Source organism: Callithrix jacchus, chromosome 14, assembly GCF_049354715.1.
Source record: "Callithrix jacchus isolate 240 chromosome 14, calJac240_pri, whole genome shotgun sequence".
In the NCBI taxonomy this organism is placed as follows: Eukaryota; Metazoa; Chordata; class Mammalia; order Primates; family Cebidae; genus Callithrix; species Callithrix jacchus.
Genome location: NC_133515.1, coordinates 4637171 through 4656468, shown reverse-complemented (window position 1 = coordinate 4656468; position 19298 = coordinate 4637171). Strand labels below are relative to the sequence as shown.

General features: G+C 57.1%; 1 protein-coding gene across 5 annotated transcripts in view; it reads right to left on the bottom strand.

The window, feature by feature from the left end:
• Positions 1-19298, bottom strand: part of LOC144579136 (serine/threonine-protein kinase PAK 4-like) — a 118098-nt gene that overhangs the window by 50836 nt on the left and 47964 nt on the right. The window contains exons 10-16 of one of the 5 annotated variants that reach the window (XM_078348381.1): positions 14491-18975; positions 8231-8361; positions 7858-7984; positions 4994-5026; positions 4779-4907; positions 2698-2852; positions 642-785 (exon numbers count right to left, since the gene is read on the bottom strand). In XM_078348381.1, the coding sequence (XP_078204507.1) occupies positions 4854-4907; positions 4994-5026; positions 7858-7984; positions 8231-8361; positions 14491-14595 (450 nt within the window). In that variant the 5' untranslated portion in view covers positions 14596-18975 and the 3' untranslated portion in view covers positions 642-785; positions 2698-2852; positions 4779-4853. Of the gene's footprint in view, positions 1-641; positions 786-2697; positions 5027-7857; positions 7985-8230; positions 8362-9430; positions 18976-19298 lie in introns of those variants that run through there. The other 4 variants (XM_078348380.1, XM_078348379.1, XM_078348378.1 and 1 more) reach the window with 4 other exon arrangements.

Sequence of the window (19298 nt, the reverse complement as noted above, 5' to 3'; positions counted from 1 at the left end):
GAAAGCAGAAACCAGCCAGTTGGCCTCAAGGATCCAGCGGCTGCAGAGCACCCAGTGACCCAGTGACCCATCAATCTGTGCATCAGCCAAGAAAGAGGTGCCCTAGGCTGGGAGGGCAGTCTGCTGGACAGCCCTCGGGTCTTCTGGGACTAGCCCTGCCAGCCAACTGCAGCCACCCCTTGCAGATGCACATCAGCAGCGGTGGCAACCCTGGACATGCACATGGCAGCCAGCAGCACAAAACCAGGGACCAGACGCCACTGTGGCCCTAACAGAGGCAGTGAAGCTCCAGCTGCTGGAGTGCGGGAAGTGGCACTCAGCCCCATTTTAGTGCTGGCACAGTGTTGAGACCCGTGGCCCAGCACTCAGGGAGCCACCAAGGAGGAGCAGATCCTAGGGTGGGAGGGGGGTATTCCACAACCCTCAGGCCTCACTAAGGTCTGGGACATGCACTGCCACCCTCTGCTGCAGGCTCAACTGCAGCTGCCACCTGCACATGGCACGGCAGAAGCAGTGGCAACCTCAGCACTGCCTGCCATAACCAGCAGTGGGGGACCCAGGGCCCAAGGCCACCTCAAGGCTGCCACCTGGTCACCTCCGCACTCTGTCCCTGCCCTGGTGGCAGCCAGCCATGCTCCTACCTCTCCTGCACTCTGTGGTCTCCATCGCTGCCACCCACTGCAGCGAGGCGAGCTGTGGTGCCATGGGCTTCAGCCTCCAGCATGAAGCAGATGGCTCTTCCTTCTCCTGGCATAGAGCAGCTGGATGGGCAAAGCCAGAAAAGCCTAGAAGAGGACACAGAGAGTGGTAGCTTTAGACCCCCACCTTGCCCTGCTGGCCACTGAGTGGCACAGGCCAGTTTCAGTGAAGGCAATCACACCCACCCTCCAAAGTCCACAGCATCTATTTTTGGTTCAAACTGGCTAGGGAGTGGAGACTGGAAACACCATGGTGCCTGGGCTTCCCACTCCACAGGAACCACTGAGACCACCCAGGCTGTGCTCGGGAAGCAGGAGCAGCAGAAACTCAGTCCCAGCCAGCCCTCCCCACCAAAGTGCTGGATGCCATTCCTGAGACCTCCACCCACAGGACCCTGTCACCCCATGGTGTCTGCCACTGCTTCTCTGGGCATTCTTGGCAGTCTCTGCAACACAGAATGTGTGGGCTCCGGTCTAGGAATCATGATGGGTCTGGGTGCCCTGCTGTGATCAGGATTTTCACATAAACGTGTGCCCACCATGCAGGAGGAGATGGCCCTTTAGAATTTAGAGTCTGAGGAGAAGAGGACCACTCCTCGCTGAGAGACCACTGCTGTCACTAAAACCTCCATCACCTAACACCAGCAGTGCAGCTTCCGACAGAGCCCCTAACCTGCTTTCACCGGCAGTGTAGCCCCAGGATAGTGCCAACAACCCATACCCCACCACCAGCAGCATAGCATGTGATGGCAGCCCCTAACCTGCCCCTGCCTTAGATACTGCAGCACTCGATGGCACCTGCAAACCAACCCCCTGCATGGGCAGCACAGCCCAGGATAGCACCCAAACTGACTCCCTGCAGTGGGCAGTGTAGCCACAGTTAGCATCCCCAACCGACCCCCACTGCAGGCAGTGACGCACCTATATGGCCCCCAAACCACCCCCCACTGCTGGCACTGCAACCCTGAACAGTGAGTGCCCTAACCCACTCTCTGTTGGGAACAGTGCAGCACTGGATACTTCCCCCAACCAACTCCCTGCCTTGGGCAGTGCATCCATGGATAGCACTCCAAACTCCCTCTCCACCTTGGGAAGTACCACCATGGATAGCTTGGGTAGCCTGATAGTGCACCCAACCTGCCCCTGTCATAATCAATGCAGCCTGGAATAGCACACTCACCCACTCTTTGCCAGGCAGCACAGATCCCTGAGAGCACCCAACCCACTCACCACCTCTCCCCAACTCAGGCTGAGTATCTGGCCCCAAGAGTTCCCCCACCAATCCTCTACCCCCCTCCATGGGCAGTCCAACCCTGTGCAGCTCTCCCAACAAGCTCCCCCACCTCTGTCTCAGTGTAGTCTCCATGGCACCTTTAAACACCCCCACTCCCTGCCACCAGCAGTGTAGCACCCTATAGTAACCCTAACCCATCCTCTATCACCAGCACTGCAGTATCAGATAGTGCCCCCAACCCACTCTTCATGTGGGCAATGCAGCCTTGGATAGTGCCCCCAACCCACTCCCAGGCACAGGCAATGATGTCCTGGATATCACACCCCCAAACCACTGGGGGCAATGTAACACCTGATAGAACCCCCAACCCACCCCTCACTGCTGGCAGTGTTGCACCCCATAGTGCCACAAACCCATCCCTGACAAGGGCATTGCAGCACCTGATAGCTCTTCCAACTCACCCCCCACCTAGGACAGTACATCCCCAGATAGTGCCCAGAAAATGCCCCCACTGCTGCTGGCAGTACTGCTTAGGACAGAACCCATCCCAGCCCCCAGCAATGGGCAGCACGCCCCAAGAAAGGGCCCCCAACCCTCTCCCATCCATGGGCAGTGGCACCTCAAATAACCCCCCACCAGCCCCCACAACACCCACAGTGACACCCTGGATAGTGCCCACTGCCCATGGCAGGGCACCCCAAAACTGTCCCCTATGCCTCAGGCTGTGCAGGCCAAGATGGAGAACCTATCCCGCCATCTTTTTACCTTTCCAGTTGTGCTGTAGTCTCAGTCACTACCACCAACCAAAACAGCGAGGCAAGGCGATACTGCAGGCTCCAACCTCCAGAATGGGTGGCGGGCGACTACTCCTCCTTCTCTAAGCCAGCTCAGAGCAGGTGGGCCCACGTACTCAGAAGAATCTGAAATGGCAAGACCAATGGGTACACAAAAAACACTACAAAGTAGCAGAAGAATCCAATCTAGAACCCGACCAGACAATTCTGCAGACATAAAGTCAAACAACAGATAAGAGATTAGGTTCTCAAAATTAACGATTCATTAGGAAACTAACTCGCCAGGCAAAGTGACTCACACCTGTAATCCCAGCACTTTGGGAGGCCTACTTGGATGGATTACCTGAGGTCAGGAGTTTGAAACCAGCCTGACTAATATGGTGAAACCCTATCTCTACTAAAAATACAAATATTAGCCTGGCATCATTGTGGTGGGTATCTGTAGTCCCAGGTACTCAGGAGGCTGAGACAGAATTGCCTGAAGCCAGGAGGTGAAGGTTGCAGTGAACTGAGACTGACTGCACTCCAGCCTGGGTGACACAGCCAGAATCAGTCTGTTAAAAAAAAGTAGAAATGTACCTGTGGTTTTCGAAAAGGGGGAAACTCAAACACTGTAGGTGGAAATGAAAATTAGGATACCCCAGCTCGGAGGGCTGTGGGGCTTGGAGAGACCCAGGTCCTGGGCTTCACCATGGCTCAGGGTCTGTGCACTCCTAGATGCTGGATGTGGGTCAGACAAGGGCATAGCCTTGCAGGCAAAACAGGTTGCAGATGCTGCCATGGCAAGCACCCCACAACCACCGCCATGCATATGACTGGGGCCCAAATGCCCACAAAGAAGTCAGGGCTGGAAAGCAGGGAGCCATGGAGAAGGAGCAGGGAGGTCTGGAGGGTTCCCAGTGGGGTACAAGTTTTCACCACTTACTGCAAAGACCTGCCTCCTCCTCCTCCTCCATCATCACATGGAAGCCACGATGGCTTCTCTGAAAAAACTCCCTCTGACTGTGCCACTGCTTCTGCTGACTTCCTCCAGCCACGCTGTGGCCTCTGAGGACTCCTTCCCACCATGGTGCCATGGCCTCTGTGGACTCCCTCCAGCCGAGGCTCGGTTCCTGCATAATCCTTGCAGGAAGCACGCAGTCTCTGCTTCCATAGGGCATGCACGCTGGCAGCATCCCTTGCCTCAAGCTGAAGCACTACCCCCTCTTAAAGGGGCCATGGCTCAGACTGGCCAGAACAGCTTCAGGATGCAGCACAGGCTGAGCCTCTCGTCCAGCCCCAGGGTTGAACTAAAGGCCTCTGGTCTCTCATCCTCCCTGGCTCTAGGGCCCTAGAGGTTGCAGGAGAGGAGCCTTGTAACCCCAGCCCCAAGATCAGCCCTCTTTACCTGGAGCACACCCATGATCTGCCCCCGCTTCCTCTGGACCTCAGCTTCAAGATCTGTGAAGGAAGCGGCCTGGAGGGAACTCTGGGCTCCATCAAGCTCAGTGCCTTAGGATCTAGGGTGGGCTCAGTTCTTGCTTTATCCTATCTAAGGCAAGGCAGTGTGCACCTGCTCAGGCTTTATAAGCCAAGCTGAGGACTTTACCCAAAACAGCCAGGGAAAGAGGCGAGTCCATAGGCAGGAGACATTTCCCGTAACTGCTGGGGTGGGCTCTGCTCCCACAAAGAGAAAGCAGCCTGCCTGAAGACATCACTCAGAAATCAGAGCCAAGGTTGGAAGCAGTGGCTCATGGTTGTAATCCCAGCACTTTGGGAGGCCAAGGCAGGAAGATCACCTGAGGTCAGGAGCTGGAGATCAGCCTGGCCAACATGATGAAACCCCATCTCTACTAAAAATACAAAAATTAGCTTGGCATGGTTGCGGGCACCTGTAATCCCAGCTACTTAGGAGGCTGAGGCAGGAGAATCACTTGAACCCAGGGAGGCAGAGCTTGCAGCGAGCCAAGATTACACCACTGCACTCCAGCCTGGGCAACAGAGCGAGACTCCATTTCAAAAAGAAAGGAAAAAAAAAGAATGAATGAATGAACATACACATGTCTGCAGTACCTCCTCATCCAGAGCACCATTCCCAGCAATGACTCCACAGGCTGAGCCCCACCTCCCGCTGGCACTGCAGGTGGACTAGAGCTGATGACAGCAGGACAACTCCAAGCCACCCCAGGGCTCACTTCTGGCCTGTAGGGAAGGTGGGAGATGAGCTCTGGGGCCGTCCAGTAGGGTTTGTCGACCAGCGACTTCCTCCGGGGCACTTCTTTGCTCACCTGGGCACAGAACCCGAAGTCTGACAGCTTCACCTGGAGCAGGACAGAGGCAGTGGGTTCAGCAGAGCTGGCACAGTGGAAGGGCGAGCAGGGGCATCTGTCTGTGCAATTCCTCAGCTTCACACACAACGTGTGGCCCAGAGGTCAGAGCTGGGCTTCAGAGCCAGACCCCTGGGGAGCTCTACCACCTCCTGGTAGGGGCTCTTGGGTGAGTCACCTCCCACAGGATCCCCCCATCTCCCTCCCTGACAGCCTGTAGGACTCTTGGGGGCAGTGGCCTGAGTACTGCAGACAGCAAAGGCCAGGTGGGGCTGGGAATGGGTGGCCCTGAAAGCCTGTGCCCTGCTGCCCTGGAGCATCTTGGGTTGGGTTGGAGAGGAAGGTAGCCCTGCTCTGGAGCTGTGAGGGGCCACAGCCTACCTTTACAACAACCAGGACCCCCACATCTTCTTAGGAACTGTGGGCCTCTTTATGTTTTTTTTTTTTGAGATAGAGTCTTGATCTGTTGCCCAAGTTGGAGTGCAATAGCACAATTTTGGCTCACTGTAGTCTCCACCTTCCAGGTTCAAGCAATTCTGCCTCAGCCTCCCAAGTAGCTGGGATTACAGGTGACTGCCACCATGCCCAGCTAATTTTCTGTATTTTTACTAGAGACAGGGTTTCACTATGTTGGTCAGGGTGGTCTCGAACTCCTGACCTCGTGATTCACCTCAGCCTCCCAAATTGCTGGGATTACAGGTGTGAGCCACTGCACCTGGCCCACTTTCCAAATTTTGAGGATCTTTATGGGTCTTGCCTCCAGAGAATACCCCCACAACCATGGGAGGACAACCTCAGAATACCTACAAATGTCACCCCCAAAACATATCTGCAGACATCCTGAGATTTGCACAGACTGTCAGTAAAAGAGCTACTCTGCCTCTGCCTAGACTGACTGGTGCAGTTTTATTTTTCTTGGGGAAAGGGATGGAGTCATCCACTTCTGCAAGAATTTCATTGGAGTCAAGGGTCCTTTTCTACAGAAAGTCACGTCCACCCTGCATTATAAGTGCCACGGCCTGGGTTCAGAACCTCAGTTCAAAGTATGAGTGATAAGGCTGGGATCATGGCCCGACCTGGGTGCTGGGCAGGCAGTGACTTTTCAGTGCGGGGAGAAGGCTCTGGTGGGGGCTGCACTGTCTGCCCAGAACCCTGCTCCTAGGCCCAGCATCCAGTGCTGATGGAAGAGCTCCCACCATCCTGTGTCCTCCCACTACAGAGCCCCGACCAGCCTGTGCCCTCCCACTACACAGAGCACCCACCAACCTGTGTCCTCCCACTGCAGAACCCCCAGCAGCCTGTGCCCTCCTACTGCACAGAGCCCCTACCAGCCTGTGCCCTCTCACCAGCCCATGTCCTCCCACCACATAGCCCCCACCACCCTGTGCCCTCACTGCACAGAGCCCCCACCAGCCTGTGCCCTCCCATTGCACAGAGCCCCCAATAACCTGTGGCCTCCCAATGCAGAGCCCCCACCAGCCAGTGTCTTCCTACTGCAGAGCCCCCAGCAGCCTGTGTCCTCCCACTGCAGAGCCCCCACCAGCCAGTGTCTTCCTATTGCAGAGCCCCCACCAGCCTGTGTCCTCCCACTGTAGAGCCCCCACCAGCCAGTGTCTTCCTACTGCAGAGCCCCCACCAGCCTGTGTCCTCCCACTGCAGAGCCCCCACCAGCCTGTGTCCTCCCACTGCAGAGCCCCCACCAGCCAGTGTCTTCCTACTGCAGAGCCCCCACCAGCCTGTGTCCTCCAACTGCAGAGCCCCCACCAGCCTGTGTCCTCCCACTGCAGGGCCCCCACCAGCCTGTGTCCTCCCACTGCAGGGCCCCCACCAGCCTGTGTCCTCCCACTGCAGGGCCCCCACCAGCCTGTGTCCTCCCACTGCAGAGCCCCCACCAGCCTGTGTCCTCCCACTGCAGAGCCCCCACCAGCCTGTGTCCTCCCACTGCAGAGCCCCCACCAGCCAGTGTCTTCCCACTGCAGAGCCCCCACCAGCCTGTGTCCTCCCACTGCAGAACCCCCACCAACCAGTGTCTTCCCACTGCAGAGCCCCCAGCAGCCTGTGTCCTCCCACTGCAGAGCCCCCACCAGCCTGTGTCCTCCCACTGCAGAGCCCCCACCAGCCTGTGTCCTCCCACTGCAGAGCCCCCACCAGCCTGTGTCCTCCCACTGCAGAGCCCCCACCAGCCTGTGTCCTCCCACTGCAGAGCCCCCACCAGCCTGTGTCCTCCCACTGCAGAGCCCCCAGCAGCCTGTGTCCTCCCACTGCAGAGCCCCCAGCAGCCTGTGTCCTCCCACTGCAGAGCCCCCACCAGCCAGTGTCTTCCCACTGCAGAGCCCCCACCAGCCAGTGTCTTCCTACTGCAGAGCCCCCACCAGCCTGTGTCCTCCCACTGCAGAGCCCCCACCAGCCAGTGTCTTCCCACTGCAGAACCCCCACCAGCCAGTGTCTTCCTACTGCAGAGCTCCCAGCAGCCTGTGTCCTCCCACTGCAGAGCCCCCACCAGCCAGTGTCTTCCTACTGCAGAGCCCCTACCAGCCTGTGCCTTCCCACTGCAGAGCCCCCAGCAGCCTGTGTCCTCCCACTGCAGAGCCCCCACCAGCCTGTGTCCTCCCACTGCAGAGCCCCCACCAGCCTGTGTCCTCCCACTGCACTGAGCCCCCAAAGAGCTGGAGCCCAACTCTGGGCTGCATCAGGGAAAGATGAGGTCCCGGATCCTTGACAGAGGCCTAGGGTGTTGAGCCCACTTACCCTCAAAGAAGATGGGGATACAGAGAAGCCCCACCATGGGAACCCCAAGCCCTGCAGCCCACCACCTGTCTCCTCACCCTGTCATCATGGGTCAGCAAGATAGACTCATTTTTGATGTCCTGGTGGATGATGTCCTGGTTGTGGAGCACCAACAGGGCCTGCAGCACTGCCAGGCACACAGCCGAGATCTGCTCCTCATTCATCCTGCAGATGGGGTGAGCAGGCGGGTGGACAGCCCCCCAGGGGATGAGGGGAATGAAGCCCTGCCTTAGGCTGGGAGTAACATGAGGCAACTTCACCCAACTCTGGAGCTGGAGGAATGGAAGACAACCCCATGCCCATGGGTTCGAGGGGGATGCAGCACAGCTGGTTTGGAGATGTGGCCCCACCCCAAGTGGTCTGGAAGGAACCTGTTCATGTCACAGGAGGAGTCTGAGACCCTGGAAGTACCTGGTGTCAGTGACAATGTCGGTGATGGCACCTCCTTCCAGGAACTCCATGACCACCCAGAGCTTGTCCCCTACCAGGTGGCTGCTGTCCATCACCATGTTCTCTTGCTGATAGTCCCACAAAATCACCACCTGTTCAGGGACCAGGTCAGCGGTAAAGGGGGCAGGAGGGGGGGCAGAGAGGGGCAGGAGAGCTGCCCAGGCCTGGCTCAGACCCAGCCACTGCCACCCCCTGGGTCCCCTTGCAGTAGTTATACATTGAACTTGTGCTCATGGGGCCACCAGGACTGCCCTCCCCTACTACTGCCACAGCCACATGTGCCTCAGAGGCAGCCTAAAGCCCACACCTCCCTTCTGGGTGCACTCCCCTGGAACAACACGTATCTCAGGTTAGACCAGGGCTGGTGCTGGGGGGAGGTGGGAAGAGCATTTGAGCTCAGGGCTGAGACCCTGGACAAGCAGGTATTGGGAAAAGATGAGAGAAGAGGTATACACGTGGGGGTGTATGAGGAACCCAGGTGGGGTGCTTCTGGTGCAGCCAGGTGCTGTGATACATGGCAGGTCGAGAGGGGCCCCCTATACCTGGCAAAGGGGTGCAGGCTTCCTCTTGTCAGGGTGCTGTGGGACATTTCCAGGGTCTCTAAGGTGGAATGGGGATGGGGTGGGCCTGAATGCAAGAAACTTCCCCTTGGTAGTTGTGTGGGCTGTGCTGAGGGCACCCAATTGGAGGCTGGGGTGGGGCCTGGAGTGGGTGACAATGGGCTGTGCAAACATGGGGAGAAGCTGCTGGCACAGGCCAGTGGGTCACGGGGAACCCAGGGGGGAAGATCTGAAGGACACTTTACCCTGGAGCCCAGTGGGCCTCAGTGGGTGTGAGGGACCTAGAAGACACTGGGTGGGGAATCAGCGGGCTGAGGAACCCTGGGTCAGGGACTCAGGGACAGAGACGTGGGTGAGGACGCTCTGAGGACAGAGGCAGGGACCTATCTGGGGTGGAGGAGATGGCCTGGAGGTGGGGAGCAGTCAGAGAAGGAGGGGGGCCTGGCCCAGCACAGAGGAGTGCAGGGAGAGGAGGGAGGGCACAGTGTGAGGATGGCAGGGAGAGGAGGGAGGGCAGGGAGGGAGGATGGCAGGGAGACGAGGGAGGGCAGGGAGGAAGGACTGCAGGGAGAGGAGTACAGCAGGGCAACACCTCCCGCACCTTTTTGAAGAGCAGCTCACACCTCTGCTGCTTGCCAAAAGGCAAGGACAGACCAAAAGGAAAGGCCAAAAGACAAGACCAGGCCAAAAGGCCAGGCCAAGTCAAAAGGTCAAGGCAAAAGGGCACATGAGGCCAAAAGGTGAGGCCAGGCCAAAAGGCCAGGCAAAAAGACCAGGTCAGATCAAAAGGGAAGGCCAGACCAAAAGGAAAGGCCAGGACAAAAGGTAAGACCAATCCAGGCAAGGGCAAAAGGCCAGGCCAGGAGAAAAGACCATCCCTAGCCAAAAGGCCAGGACAAAAGGTGAGGCCAGGCCAAAACTTAAGGCCAGGCCAAAAGGCCAAGCCAAAACAAAAGGCCAGGCCTAAAGACCAGGACAGACCAGAAGGCCAGACCAAAAGTCCAGGTCAGGCCAAAAGCCAAGACCAAAAGGCCAGGTCAAAAGGCCAGACCAGGTTAAAAGGCCAGGCACAAGACCAGACGAGTCCAAAAGGCCAGGTTAGTCCAAAAGGCCAGGCGAACCCAAAAGGCCATGCCAAAAAAACAGACAAGGCCAAGAGGCCAGGCCAGACCCAAAGGAAAGGGGAGACCAGGCTAGGCCCAAAGGAAGGCGAGACCAGACCAGACCAAAATGCAAGGTGAGGCCAGACCAGACCCAAAGGAATGGTGAGACCAGGCCAGACCCAAAGGTAAGGTTAGCCCAGACCAGGCAAAAAGGTAAGGCCAGGCCAAAAGTAAAGGCCAAAAGCAAGGCCAGATCAACCAGCCAGGCCAAAAGATCATACTGGGCCAAAAGATGAGGCCAAAAGGCCTGGGCAAAAGGCCACTCCAGGCCAAAAGACCTGGACTGACCAAAAGGCCATGCTTAAAGTCCAGGCCAGCCCAAAAGACCAGGCCAGACCAAACAGCAAGGCCAGGACAAAAGACCATGCCAGGACAAAAGACCATGCCAAACCAAAATGTCAGGCCAAAAGATAAGGCCAGGCCAAAAGGCCAGGCCAGCATGAAAGGCCAGGCCTGGCCAAAAGAGCAGGCCAGACCAATCGGCCAGGCCAGGTCAAAAAGCCAGGCAACAGGCTAGATGTGGCCAAAAGGCCAGACGAGGTAAAAGGCCACGACAGGCCAAACGACCAGGCCAAAAGACCAGGCCACGTCAAAAGACCAGGCCAAAAGGCAAAGCTAGGCCAAACGGCAAGACCAGGCCAGGCTGGACAAAAAGGCAAGGCTAGGTAAAAAGACCAGGCTAGGTCAAAAGGCCAGGCAAAAGGCCAGACCAGGACAAAATGCCAGGCAAGGCTAGGCTAGACCAAAAGGTAAGGTGAGGCCAGACCAGACAAAAAGGAGAGTCCAGGCCAAAATGACAGGACAAAAGACAAGGCCAGGCCAAAAGGTGAGGCCAGGAAAAGAAGAGGCCAAAAGTCCAGGCCACCCAAAACACAAGGTCAGGCCACATCAGGCCAAAAGACCAGGGTAGGCCAAAAAGAAAGGAAAGGCCAAAAGGCCAGCCCAGACCAAAAGATAAAGCCAGGCCAAAAGGTAGGGCCAGGCAAAAAAGCAAGGCAAGGCCACACCAGATCAAAAGGCAAGACCAGGCTAAATAGCCAGACCAGACCAAAAGACCATGCCAAAATCCAGGCCAGGTCAAAAGCCTAAGCCAAAAGGCCATGCCAGGCCAAAATCCAAGCCAAAATGCACGCCAGGACAAAAGACCAGGACAAAAGGCCACGCCAGGCCAAAAGATGAGGAAAAAAGGCCAGGTGAGGCCAAAAGGCCAGGTGAGCCCAAGAGGCCAGGCCAAAATGCCAGGCGAAGTCAGGTCAGGCCAAAAGGTAAGGGAAGACCAACCTAAACCCAAAGGAAAGGGGAGGCCAGGCCAGACCCAAAGGAAAGGCCAGACCAGCTCAGGCCCAGAGGTAAGGCGAGGCCAGGCTAGACCCAAAGGAAAGACCAGGCCAAAAGTACAGACCAAAATGTAAGGCAAGGCCAAAAGGCCAGGCCAGACCAAAAGGTCAGGCCAGGACAAAAGATGAGGCCAAATGTTCAGACCAGGCCAGGCCAAAAGGACAGGCCAAAAAGACAGGCCAAAAGGCAAGCTCAGGCCAAAAGGCCATGCCCAAAGTCCAGGCCAAAGTTCAGGTCAGGCCAGACCAAAAGACCACGACAGACCAAAAGGCCATGCCCAAAGTCCAAGCCAAAAGTTCAGGCCAGGACAAAAGGCCAAGCCTGGCCAAAAGGCCAGGACAAAAGGCAAGGTCAGACGAAAATGCTAGGCCAAAAGGCAAGGTCAGACCAGGCCAGGGAAAAAGGCAAGGTCAGACTAAAAGGCCAAGTCAAAAGGCCAGACCAGGTCAAAAAGCCAGGCAAAAGGCCAGACTAGGCCAAAAGGCCAGGAGAGGGAGAAGGCCAGGCCAAAAGGCCATGACAGACCAAAAGGCCACATCAGACCAAAGTCAAGGCCAAAAGTCCAGGTCAGGCTGAAAGGCCACGACAGACCAAAAGTCCAGGTCAGGCTGAAAGACCACGACAGACCAAAAGTCCAGGCCAAAAGTCCAGGTCAGACCAAAAGGCCACAACAGACCAAAGTCCAGGCCAAAAGTCCAGGTCAGGCCAAAAGGCCACAACAGACCAAAAGTCCACTCCAAAAGCCCAGGTCAGACCAGAACTCCAGGCCAGACCAAAAGACCAGGCCAAAAGGCAAGGCTATGCCAATAGGTAAGGCCAGGCCAGGCCAGACCAAAAGGTAAGGCCAGATCAGACAACCAGGCCAGATCAAAGGGCCAGGCAAAAGACCAGAGAAGGACAAAAGGCCAGGTAAGGCCAGACTAGACCAAAAGGCAAGGTGAGGCCAGGCCAAACCAAAAGGAAAGACCAGGCAAAAAGGACAGGCCAAAAGACAAGGCTACGTCAAAAGGTCAGGCCAAAAGACTAGGCCAAACCAAAAGACCACAGTAGGCCAAAAAGGCATGGCCAAAAGACCAGGCCAGACCAAAAGGTAAGGCCAGGCCAAAAGGTAAGACCAGACCAGGCCAGACCAAAAGATAATGCCAGGCCAAAAGGCAAGACCAGACCAGGCCAGATCAAAAGGTAATGCCAGGCAAAAAGGCAACACCAGGCTAGGCCAGACCAAAAGGCAAGGCCAGGCCAAACACACAGGCCAGACCAAAAGACCAGGCCAAAAGACCAGGCCAGGTCGAAATCCTAAGCCAAAATGCCAGGGTAGGCCTACAGTCCAGGCCAAAAGACCACGTCAGGCCAGAAGACCAGGCCAAAAGATGAGGAAAAAAAGCCAGGCAAGGCCAAAAGGCCAGGCAAAAGACCAGAGCAGACCAAAAGACCAGGCACGGCCAGGCCAAACCAAAAGGTAAGGTGAGGCCAGACCAGACCAAAAGGGAAAGCCATGCCAAAAGGCCAGGCCAAAAGACGAGGCCAAAAGGTCAGGACAGGCCAAAAGATGAGGCCAAAAGGACAGGCCAAAAGACAAGGCCAGGCCAAAAGACGAGGCCAAAAGGTCAGGACAGGCCAAAAGATGAGGCCAAAAGGCCAGGTAAGGCCAAAAGACAAGGCCAGGCCAAAAAACAAGGCCAGGCCACATCAGGCCAAAAGGCCAAAGTATGCCAAAAAGCAAGGCAAGGCCAAAAGGACAGGCCAGACCAAAAGACCAGGCCATACCAAAAGATAAGGCCAGGCCAAAAGGCAAGGCCAAATGACCGGGCCAGGTCAAAAGCTCAGGCCACAAGACTGGGACAGACCAAAAGTTCAGGCCAAAAGGCCATGCCAGGCCCAAAGGCCAGGACAAAAGGCCATGCCAGGCCAAAGGTGAGGGAAACAGGCCAGGAAAGGCCAAAAGTTAAGTCCAGGCCAAAAGGCCAGGCGAGCCCAAGAGGCTAGGCCAAAAGGCCAGGCAAGGAAAAGAGGCCAGGCCAAAAAGACAGAAGAAACCAAGAGGCCAGGCCAAAAGGCCAGGCGAGGTCAGGTCAGACCAAAAGGCAGGTGAAGGCCAGACCAAACCCAAAGAAAAGGCGAGTCCAGTCCAGGCCCAAAGGTAAGGTGAGGTCAGGCCAGACCCAAAGGCAAAGCTGGGCCAAAGTACAGGCCAAAAGGCAAGTCAAGGCCAAAAGTCCAGGCCAAAAGATGAGTGCAGGCCAAAAGATGAGGCCAAAAGGCCAGGCCAGACCAAAATTCCAGGACAAAAGGGCACGCCAGGCCAAAAGGCCTGGGCAAAAGGCCATGCCAGGACAAAAGGCCAGGACAAAAGGCAAGGTCAGACCAAAAGGCCAGGCCAAAAGGCTAGGCCAGGTCAGACCAGGGCAAAACACCAGGCCAGGACAAAAGGCCACGCCAGAACAAAAGGCCAGGCCAGACCAGGTCAGACCAAAAGGTAAGAGCAGGCTAAAAGGCCAGGACAAAGGACAAGGCCAGGACAAAGTCAAGGCAAAATTCCAGGGTAGGCCAAAGGATCAGGCCAAAAGGTAAGGCCAGGCCGAAAGACCAGGCAAGGCCAAAAGGCTAGGTCAAAAGGCCAGGCCAGAACAGAAGGCCAGGCAAGCCAAAAAGGCCAGGCCAGACCAGACCAGGTCAGACCAAAAGAAAAGGGCAGGCGAATAGGCCAGGTCAAAAAAAAAGACCAGGACAAAATTCCAGGATAGGCCAAAGTGACAGGCCAAAGGGTAAGGCCAGACCAAAGCACCAGGCAAGGCCAAAAGACTAGGTCAAAAGGCCAGGCCAGTTCAAAGGGCCACTCAAAAGGCCAGACCAGACCAAAAGGTCAGGCGAGGCCAAAAGGCCAAGTGAAACCCAGAGGCCAGGCCAAAAGACCAGGTAAGACCAGACCATACCAAAAGGCCAGGGGAGGCCAGACCCGACCCAAAGGAAAGGTAAGACCAGGCCAGACCAAAAGAAAAGGCCAGGCTGAAAGGATAGACCAGGCCGAAAGGCCACGCCAGGCCATAAGGCCAGGACAGCAGGGAGAGGAGGGAGGGCTGGGCGGGAGGATGGCAGGAAGAGGAGGGAGGGCAGAAAGGAAGGGCAGGAAGGGAGGACAGCAGGGCAGCAGCTCCCGCACCTTGCTGAAGAGCAGCTCATGCCTCTGCTGCTTGTGCAGGTCCACCTTCTTGACAGCCACCAGCTTGCCTGAGCTGCACATGGTGGCGATGCACACAATGCCCATGGAGCCCTTGTCAATCGTGATGACGTTTTTCAGGTAGGATTCAGACAGGACAGCCTTTGCCAATCTTGATGAAGTTGTCCACGTAGAATCTGGATCAGGACCCAGCCTGGGTCCACAACCAGCAGGGCAGCCTGAAACTGCTCATGAAATATGTGCTATGGCTCCCACTGTGGTGAGTGGGGGCCAGGGCCCCAGGAACAGCAGGGGTGGTTGAGGCAGCAGGGGCTCAGGCTGGAGGGGCCAGCTGTGGCTCTGAGGTGTGGAGGCCCTGTACTCCAGGGCGGGGAGCCTCAAACTCAGGTGGGAGGCTGGGAGGAGGAGAAGGACTGGGGAACGGCCAGGCAACCCACTGATGGCCCATTAGGGGCCACATCATGAGGCTCATTTTGAAACAGAAGAGAGAGATAACTGTCAGTGAAGGGTGCCTGGGGCCAGCTCTGCTCCATAAGCAGGGGAGAGGCCCAGCAATGGAACAGGATGGTCAGGATGAGATGGTGGTGGGTCAGGCAGGCCTGGAAGGTTGGGACAGGAGAGCAACAGGGAGGAGACCTTGGGGGCCCTGGGGTGGGAGATGGGTTACCTGGGCACACCCAGGATGGGTGGTCAGTGTCAGCCCTCAGGTAGATGTTAAAGGGCCAGCCAGCTGCCAGTTTTGCCCCACTGGTCAGACCAGCAGGCTGAGGGGTGCCAACATCAGGCCCAGAGAGGGGGCGTTTGTCCCTGGAGGACTCCTGGGGGCCCCCTGAGCTCTCCCTGCAAGACTTGGGCCTCTTCTCTGGCCTCGCCTGTTGCCTGTCACCACTGCTGCCACCCACCTCGCTGTGACTGGTGATCCAGCCTCGACTACCTGCCTTCCCCAGGACCACTCTGGCCATGGCAGCTGGCTCCTCCAGTATCCAATTTTCCTGACAGGCACTGGCAGGCAGCATCAGGCTGGCTCTTTGAAGGGAGTTGGAGCGTGTCACCAACATGTTCTCAAACTTGCCCAGCATCAGTGTGACAGCCCCATCCTTGGCACTTTTGCTGCCCCACAAGATGGTCTGGGGTCCCTGGAAATGGTGGGTGGGGGCCCAGCAAGCAGTGGGGCACACAAGATGGGCATCAAACATGCAGTGACAGGACCCCACGACACACACAGAGACAAGACAGAGACGCAATGAGGAGATACCCTGGAGTAAGGATGGCATGGGTGGTGGCACCTCCCCTGCCGGGACACAGCTGCAGGGTCAGAGAAGTGATGGTCACGGCCCGGCTGCTGCCTCCCTAGGCTGGGTGGGACCCCAGAGAGGCACCCCTTGTTTTTCTCCTGTTCCCCAGATGGGTGGCACAGTCCTGTCCTGTGGGGTAGAGGCGGGGGGAGGGCAGAAGACAACCCACCACATAATCAGGCCAATGGCCACAAATTACAGGATGCTGGGGCCAGGCCAGGGCTGGCACTTCCTTTCCTGTGGGCACTAGTGTTCCTGAGCCCAAAAACCACACTCTCTGCTCCCATGAAGAACAAGGGTGGGTGACATCAAGAGTCACAAATGCCTGGCCCCAAAGTAGAGGGCAAGGAGGTTCTAGGAGCTGGGTTTCAAATACAAACCCATGTGGGAACCAGGCAGGGTGTCCAGGGCATCCTGAGGCCCCCCATCCCCACCCTCCATGGTCTGAGTTGTGTCATACATAGCTGCTCTGCCCCCTGCTCCATTTCCAGGCACATGGGTGTCCTCACTGCTCTGCCCCCTCCTGCTCTGCTCCAGGGCCTCTGTGCTGGCCATTCTCTCTACCTGGAACATCAGCTCCTAGCGTCCCTGTGGCTCTCTCCCTCCACTCTTTCAGGTCTTTGCTCAAGCTTCCACTGGCCGCCCGTCAACTAAAATGCCAGCCCCTGCCCTGCCTGTGTTCCACCTAGATCACCTGACAGTGGCCGACATGGAGCACACAGGCATCTGTCTCCTCCTGGCTCTGCTTGGTGTGTGCTCCTGGGGGCAGGGATTGTTTTTTCCTGTCTGCTTTGGGTCCCACTATATCTCAGCACCTAGATCAGAATCTGGTGCACAGCAGATTCTGCCACCCACCTCGGCTCAGTGAACTTCTGCTAAACCACAGATGGATGAGGTGGTTGTTCAGCGGCCACAGTGAGCTGAGTACATGGGCCCTGCTGACAGGGACCCTGCCCAGGGCTGCCAGGCATCTGCAGCTGGAGGCCTGCCTCTAATGTGCAGAAAACATTGATCCCACAAAGCCCGTGGCTTGCTGCTGCCCCATCTCTCCTGGCCATGGCTGTCTACCTGAAGCCAGGCCTTGCCTATGGGCCCCAGGAAAGCAAAGTGGACACAAGGCCAGACTTTGCTGTTAGAACAGGGGGTTGAGGCCGGGTACAAAGGCTCACTTCTATCTATCATCCCAACACCTTGTGGGGGCTGAGGTGAGAGGATCACCTGAGGTCAGAGTTCAAGACCATCCTGGCCAACATGGCAAAACAGTCTGCACTAAAAATACAAAAATTAGCTGGGCATGGTGGTGGGCGCCTGTAATCCCAGCACTTTGGGAGGCTGAGGCAGGAGGATCACCTGAGGTCAGGAGTTTGAGACCAGCCTGTCTGTACTAAAAATACAAAAATTAGCTGGGCATGGTGGTAGGTGCCTGTAATCCCTTGGGAGCTACTCCGGAGGCTGAGGCAGGAAGGAGGCTTAGGCAGGAGAATTGCTTGAACCCAATAGGCGAAGGTTGCAGTGAGCTGAGATTGTAGTGTCACTGCACTCCAGCCTGGGAGACAGAGCAGAACTCTGTCTCAAAACAAAACCAGGGGGCAGAGAAACAAAAAAAATAAGGGCAGCAAACACAAGCGCCCATGGGGCCCCAGGTCAGTGCTGGCCACGTGGCACTGTGTGTAAATTCAGGTGCCCTATTTTCTGGTGAGACAGTCACAGCCAGGCCTCCCATCTGGCGAGCCAGGCAGGGGCTGGCATTTTGGAGACACATGCCAGTAGCCATGGAGCCAGGCAGGGCATGGAGCAGAGGGGGTCGGGTGCAGCCTGTGGCCCACAAGAGCCAGGGCCACACCTGCAAAGGCAGCTGCCACTCAGCTGCAGCTGGTCTGTCACCAGAAGCCAAGAGCTTTGAAAATGAAGTCTGCCACTTTTAAAGTGATGGCAAAGAAGTCAAGGCATTCAAAAGTGCCCTCTGTGGGCCACATGAACCCTTCAATGGGCTGCCACATTAAGGCTGCACTTGTGTCTATGGCCAACTTGTGGGTCTTGGCACTCCTCCTTGCCAGGCTGGGCTGGGCACCAGGAGAGGTGAGTCCAGGCACACCCATCTCCACCCGCTGGAAACAAACCTGGCGAGCTCCCCCTGGCCTGTGACCCTTCCCAGTCCCCACTGACCATGGGAGAGATTCCAAGCTCTGAGGCTGGCTTCCTGAGGCCCAGCACAGGTTCCCGCCAGGCCAGCCTCATGCCAGGCCACACCTGGACACCAATTCTGCAACTCTTATAATTTCACATGGAGCCAGGATAAGGGTTAAGAGCATGGGGCTTGCAAAGAGACGTTGGTTCAAATCCCAACCTTGCCACTTTGCTCTAGATGGCAGAAAAAAAAAAACCCAAACCAAAAAGCCCACAGTGTTCCACAGGGGTGATTTCCTCCACGAAAGCCCAGCTTCCCCCAAATCTGCTGCCATCTCTCCTCCTCCACTTAAGCCATGGTGTCCCCTCCTCCCAGAAGCTTGCCTGGACCCCTGGTTAGGGTCGGGTGCCTCCTGAAGGCTCCTCCATCCAAGCCCTGACCACTGGGGACTGTCACCCTCTGGGAATGGGTCTGTCCCCTACTGCCAGGAGCTCTGGAAAGGCTCAAGGGTGGGATGGGTGTGGTCCGGGGACAGGAGCAAAGTGCCTAGGGAATGAGGCTCAGGTTGGAGGCTGGTGGGGCTGTCAGATGGGTCATGGAAGCCTCAGGTGGGGTGGCATGGGGTTCTCAGAACTTGGAGCCAGTGCATGGAGGGTGGGTAAAGGGCCAGCCTTGGACCCAGGATCAGGATGGAAGTCTGGGTTGTGTCTCTGTTTCCATGTAAGTGAGGTGTTGGTTACAGGGTCGAGTGTGGGGTGAGGGCCAGGCCACACTGGGGATAGGGGTGGGCTGGGGGAGGTGGTGGTGGGTGCCACATACCTTGGGGGCCCTGGGCTGGATGGAAGTGATGCAGGCAGGCTCGATGAGGGGCTTGGGCCGGCGAGCGACTCCTCCATCAGGCTCTGCCACTTGCGGGCAGCCCGATGAGGTTTCTGCTCATGCTGGTTGAAGTCCATGTGCATGCAGTACTCAAAGTTGGATGGTGCAGAGATCTCCACCCGCTTCTTTCTCTTCCCAAACATGGTGCCGGGGTCTCAGTGTGGCCTGCATGAGGGAATCATGGTGGCTGAGTGGCAGCAGTGAGCCTGCCTGCATCTTCCTCCTCTGCCCGTAACCTGTCCCTTTCACCCTCATCTTTCACCAGGACCCACAGGAGGCAGCAGCCTCCTTCTGGTCTCCCTGCTTACCCTCTGCCCCATCTACACGGCACACACAGCCAGAGGGCACCTGTGAGCACCTGCGGGGCTATATCCCTCTGCTCAGAACCTTCTTGCCTGTCGCTTATGGGCCCACAAGGCCCTGCCACCTCTCTGTCTTCATCCCCTGGAGACCTCAGGGCCTTTGTGGGGGCTGGTCCCTCTGCCTGG